The sequence below is a fragment of the Macaca nemestrina genome, chromosome 8 (genome assembly GCF_043159975.1).
Source record: "Macaca nemestrina isolate mMacNem1 chromosome 8, mMacNem.hap1, whole genome shotgun sequence".
NCBI classification, from domain to species: Eukaryota; Metazoa; Chordata; class Mammalia; order Primates; family Cercopithecidae; genus Macaca; species Macaca nemestrina.
In genome coordinates this window covers 152,303,689-152,309,794 of record NC_092132.1, presented here as the reverse complement: position 1 = coordinate 152,309,794, position 6,106 = coordinate 152,303,689, and the positions used below count along the sequence as shown (strand labels likewise).

Below are 6,106 nucleotides of genomic sequence, written 5' to 3'. Positions count from 1 at the left end.
TGTTGGAAATTGTCCTAAAACCCATTGGGCTATGCTCTTGCAATACCAAATCTGACTCAAAGAAGGGATTTGAATGACTGGTGATGGGTTATGTTCTCACTGCACCTCTGATGCTCACGTTAAATGCCAGTCTCTCTTGTACATAGTAGAGACAGGGGACGAAGCCCAGGGGCTGTGCCAGCCTTGTGTGGAGCCCACGGCTCACGCTCTCCATGAGATTTTCTTCAGCAGCCCCCCAGTGTTGTATTCTCCTAACCCATGTGCATGTCTTCCATGGGGAAGGTGGTTTTGAAATCAGTTCTTTCCTCCTTTAAAGGTAAATATAAGTCGTGGGGATCTCAGTGAGTTGGGCAAGCACTAATTGAGATTTATTGTGAAGCCTCTTCTATTACCATCGCGCAGAAGGGCCCGGGAGGGATGAGTGAGCCCCGTGCTGAGTGATGTGAGCAGCTCCGTGGATTCCAGCCCTTATTAGAATTCACCACTCTCATGGGCTGCAAACATCATTGCAAGCATGTATTTCTCCCCGACCTCCCAAGGTGGATATTAGTTTAATGCACTGGACAAGTGGGTCCTTTGCAAAAGATGAAATTGTGGGCTCACTGATGTGAGTTACTGCTGATGTCCCTGTGTTAAATAAATACTGAAGAGATGTCAGCGCTCTGAAGGCACTCAACACATCCTTCTGGAAGATATGGCCTGTTGGAAATGTCCCTCTGACATCTTCCTTCAGTTCCAGTGAAAAATGGGCCTCCCCGTATCTTGCAAGCAACCTGTCCCAGGGCTTGTCATCTGCAATCAGTACATGACAAATGACATTACTTTGCATGCGTGGGCTGAAGTCACGGTCAACTGATCATCGACCGGCAGAAATATTTCCTCAATGCTCTGACTTGGGGTTGGGTGTGGGAGGAATTCCAGACCAATTAGTTATTCTGAATCATAGAGGGTTAGAGGATAGTGGTGCTGTTGACTTAAGAATAAGCTGAGGCTCTTGTAACTCAAACATAAAGAGCCCATAGAAATGTAAACGGCATCGAGAGAAGACGTTCACGGCGCTGCGGGGCACAGACCAAACTTTGCCTTCTCGATCCCTGCAAGTCAGTGGGATTCACTCCCTGTAAGAAGGCTTGTTCCATGCAGGACGTCTGACGCCGTAGCTCATTTCTTGGACACATGTTCCTAGAATTCCTCCTGGCATCTGGCACCTGGATACCAGGGGGAACCAAGTACATGGATACTGGGGAACGAGGTACCTGGATACTGGGGGAACCAAGTGGGCATTTTCCCGCTTGGTTGGGATTCAGAGTCACAGTACAGGGCTGGTGTCATTCAACACGCACATGCATGTGCTTACAGCAGTGGCGAGTGCTGTGCAGGAGGAGGATGAGGACGTATGAAAGAGACCAGCAGGGCTGTGATTTGAGGGTGGCCCCAGGGGAGAGTCTCTGAGGGAGAGACCCGTGTGTTGAAAGCAGGAGGAGCAGAAGCCAGCCCATTAGGGGTTGGGAGGAATCTGCCCCAGGCAGAGGGCATGCAGGACAGTGGAGGCCCAAAGAGACTGTTCCCTAAACGTTGGAGGGAAAGGCGGTGTGTCGGATCTGAGTGGGGACAGGGAGGTGGGAGGTGAGATCCCAGATTCCTAAGAAGGGAAATCTACATTCCTTTTATGGTTAGATTTTAGTGTTCCTCCCACCCTGTTTCTGTATGAAGAGGCTGCAGACTTTTCTGCAATTCTGATTGCAAATTTCCCAAATGCCTCACACCAGGCCTTAGTCTTATTCGCTGCAGGGGAAGCACTGGTCCATGGGAGCTGTGTGGGGTGTGGAAGCACCTCAGACAGAGGCCCTGCACCCTAGGCCTCCGACAGCCCTTACCGCCAACCTGCAGCGGGTCTCGGACAGCCCTCCCCATGTCTCCGGACAGCCGTGACCCTGTGGTCTGCTCTAGCTTCGACAGTGGGACTTTCTGTGCGGTGTGGCCCTGGCCGAACAGCCTCTTGGTGGCTCACACAGTACCGCAGGCAGCGCTCCGGCTCCACCACCTTTCCCTCCACCGCCTCCTTCCCAGGCAGTCTGTGCAGCTTCCCGTCCCTGCCACTCGGGAACCAACCTCCCCCAGCCTAGCTTAGACTACTGAGTATTTATGAGTCATCTTCTGTGTACTGAATCTGGGGAATACAGAGGTGAGAAGTAGCCAATCCTTTCTCCCGGGAAGGATGAAATGTATGCAAATTATGATCATAAAGGCCCTAAGAGAAATAAAAAGAGGTCTGGTGTTTAAGGCAGAGCGGGGAGAATTAGGAATGGCTCCACGGGAGAGATGGCATTTGAGATGGGCCTTGAAGGAAGGAGAGAGTTTTGATTGAAAGGGATGGCAGCGCGACTCTTCTCGCGAGTGGGACAGAATCCCAAGACAGCAGCAGAACAGTGAGCGTCCTAATTTCAGGGAGACTTTGGGAACACGATGGTGAGGGAGGGAGATGAGGCTGAAAGAGCTGCCGGAGCATCTCAGAGCATGGAGGCAGCCCGGGCCTGGCAGTGTTGGGGTGCGGTTTGTGGGGTTCACAAGATGGCATGTGAGCCGTGAGGATGTGGACATTTCTCAGTCCCTATGGATTGAAGATGCTGAATCCTTTATTTAATCCTTTATTTATTATTATTTTTAGCATTCAGACATTTCTTATCTGTGTTTTTTTTTTAACTCAAAATACTTTAATTCAGTCTTAAAATCCCTCAGAAACTGCATTCTTCCCAGGAAAACACACAGCTTTTATTTGCTGCCCTGCAGAGGAAAACTCACACAAAGGGACATCACCATTTTCCTAAATTTTCAAATCATGGAACTGACTTCAGAAGCACCCCTAGCCCAGCAGCACCTAACAGTTTTGAGTCTCAGACCTGGGAAAGCATCAAGCCCTTTGTCTGATAAATCCACAAAGCTTCCCTGATTTCCCGAGGTGCCCTGTCTTTACCGAGCACCTGCGGCATGCGAGTTTCTGGGCACGCGAAGATGCGGAACGACGTCTCTGTTTTTAAGAGAGCAGATTAACTTCCCGACTCTGAGTGGGGGCCTGTTGTCTTTTGCGGCTCACAGCAATTCTCCAAAGCATCTCTGAGGGCCTCCAAGCGGTTGCAATTGTGCACTCTCGGTGGTGAAAGAAAGTTGGGGCTGGCACCTCCTGTATTTTCTTTTTTATTAATAAATCACATACACGTTCTTCTTTACAACTTCATCATGCATGGCATTCACACACCAAAATATACTCTTGACAATAGATACAGATGAGCAGAAGTAGCATTTCTCCTGTTCTCTTCTTGAACGCACTTAAGGAAATCCCAGGGGAGAGAACGGCCTGCTCTTTCTAGCCTCCAGGGGCCCCGTGGTTTTCTCTGTGACTCCTGAAACTGAGGCGGCTTCTTGGCTCCCGCAGGTACCAATCCCTGGTGGCCGCCTATGGCGAGGCCAAGCGACAGCGCTTCCTTAGCGAGCTGGCCCACATGGAGGAGAATGTCCACCTGGCACGCTCCCAGGCCCGCGACAAGCTGGACAAATACGCCATTCAGCAGATGGTAGGAGGGTCTCAGGGTGGCTGGGTCTCTGGGATGCGTGGACTAGATCTTAGCTTGTTTGCATGGTGCTCAAAGGGCTGAGGGCAGAGTGTGGCTCGCTGCCTGGGAACCTGACCATCCTTGCTTCTTGGGGCAGATGGAGGACAAGCTGGCCTGGGAGAGACACACATTCGAAGAGCGGATAAGCAGGGCTCCTGAGATCCTGGTGCGGCTGCGATCCCACACCGTCTGGGAGAGGATGTCTGTGACGCTTTGTTTTACCGTGCAAGGATTTCCCACACCCGTGGTGCAGTGGTGAGGCGCTCTGTTCCTAGGGGGTTAAGAAGTCCGTTCTGCGTTTTCGTTAAGAAACATCCTAGTTAAGGAGACAAATGCCATTGAGCCTGTGCTGGAGGCTGCTTGCGTTGAAACTTTATGCAGAAATATGTTTATAGAAACTCTGAACATCCACTTTAACTAATATGCACACATTTTTATTTTCATGACATTGAGTCAACAAATTTTTCAAGGGCTTTTTTTTTTTTTTTTTTTTTGAGATGGATTCTTGCTCTGTTGGAATCCATTCAGGCTGGAATAAGATGGTGCAATCTCAGCTCATTGCAACCTCCACTTCCCTGGTTCGAGCGATTCTCCTGCCTCAGCCTCCTAAGTAGCTGGGGCCACAGGTGCACGCCACCACACCTGGCTAATTTTTGTATTTTTAGTAGAGATGGGTTTTCATCATGTTGGACAGGCTGATCTTGAACTCCTGACCTCAAGTGATCTACCTGCCTTGGCCTCCCAAAGTGCTGGGATGACAGGCGTGAGCCATGTGCCTGGCCAGAGGGTTTTATTTAAAAGTCACTGCCCTGAAATGAGCCTGGCTGTCGTCCTGTTTGCAAGAGCACACGCGTGATTGCTGAAGGTACACAGAGCTGGAGAGTCTGCTTTTCAATGTGAAAAACTCATAAGTGGAAAGCGTAAACTCTGAAGCTTTGGGACCGCAGGGCTGCAGTTAATCAAGCTGTGATAATTGAAGAATTACATCTTTAAGCCCTTGAGACCCTTTTTGTATCAACATGTATTGCTAAAGTTATACCTAGATCTATGTGCATTTATACGTGGGGTTGGGACTCTGAGCCACAGACCGGGCGCATTGTGGCTGATGGCTGGATGCTGAGGTTCTCTGGAAGGCAGGCTTGGGAGGCAGAGGCTCGCCTGCTCGTGATGTGGAGGTGCCAGGGTGGATGTGGTCCTGCCTTCTGGATGGAGCCATGAAGCCAGCTTCCCTTCCCCAGGGTCAGTGCGTTAGGTCCCGCAGAACTCCCTGAGACACTAGCTCCACTGCAGCTTAAGTAGGTGGGTCCGGGACCCAGCACCCCAGTTTTCCTCATGGAATGACAAGTCCTGAATTCCCAACAAAAGTCAAGCAGGTGTTGGATCTGCCAGGTGGGGAATCCCCTGAGAGTCTGAATGAGGCAAGTGCTGCTCTCGCCTTAGAAATCAAAATCAGTGCGAGCTCTGGGCCGCACCCTCAGGGCTGTGTCCTCCTTCCACCTGAGGCTCTAAGGGAAACATGCAGAAATGGGCAGCAGCACGTCCGAGGGGCGCGGGGGAGCTGGGGCAGAATTGCACACACACAAAATAACAACTCTGCCTTTAAACTAAAAACGTGTTTTCCTCATTTAGGTACAAAGATGGCAGTCTGATTTGCCAGGCGGCTGAACCGGGAAAGTACAGAATTGAGAGCAACTATGGCGTGCACACGTTGCAGATCAACAGGTATGGCCGCGGTGGGGGCTCTGGACACTGGTGTCCAGTAATCAGCACTGCAGACCCCAAAGAAGAAGTCAGATGGGTAACTGGAGGCCAAATCACACCTGTCTGTTTGCACCCCGGGTGACTTTAAATAGCATTTATGAGTTAATGGTACTGGTGCTGGAAGCTTCCCTTTGTTTTTCCTTCGTGTCTGGCCAGAGGAATGCAAACTCTGGGAATAAAGACAGTGGATAGTTTAGGGAAAGGTAACGGCATCGGGGTGGAAAGGCCTCCATGCAGTGCAAGAAGGTTTCACTGACACCTGCTGTCAGGTTCGAGTAACACACTCTAAGTTCAGACTGTTCAAAAAATAATAACCTTGATTTTCTTATAAAAAATCAAAAAAGTATATGAAATGTAGACAAATAAAAGAAAGACAATCATCTGTACATCCAGCACCCAGTATGTTGCTGTATAGCTGGCATTTCTTCTTTTCTCACGTGACACACACACTTCTTTTTTTTTTTGAGACAGAGTTTCACTCTTGTTGCCCAGACTGGAGTGCAGTGGCACGGTCTCGGCTCACCACAACCTCCACCTCCCAGGTTCAAGCGATTCTCCTGCCTCAGCCTCCCGAGTAGTGGGGATGACAGGCATGGGCCACCACACCCAACTAATTTTGTATTTTTAGTAGAGATGTGGTTTCTCCATGTCGGTCAGGCTGGTCTCGAACTCCCGACCTCAGGTGATCTGCCCACCTCGGCCTCCCAAAGTGCTGGGATTACAGGCTTGACCCG

The 6,106-nt window shown here is 50.2% G+C and overlaps 1 protein-coding gene across 1 annotated transcript in view; it reads left to right on the top strand.

Moving 5' to 3' along the window:
* LOC105491891 (myomesin 2) overlaps window positions 1-6,106 on the top strand; it is a 100,541-nt gene that overhangs the window by 6,082 nt on the left and 88,353 nt on the right. The window contains 3 exon segments of the mRNA XM_071068671.1: window positions 3,430-3,572; window positions 3,709-3,866; window positions 5,241-5,333. Of these exon segments, the coding sequence (XP_070924772.1) occupies window positions 3,430-3,572; window positions 3,709-3,866; window positions 5,241-5,333 (394 nt within the window).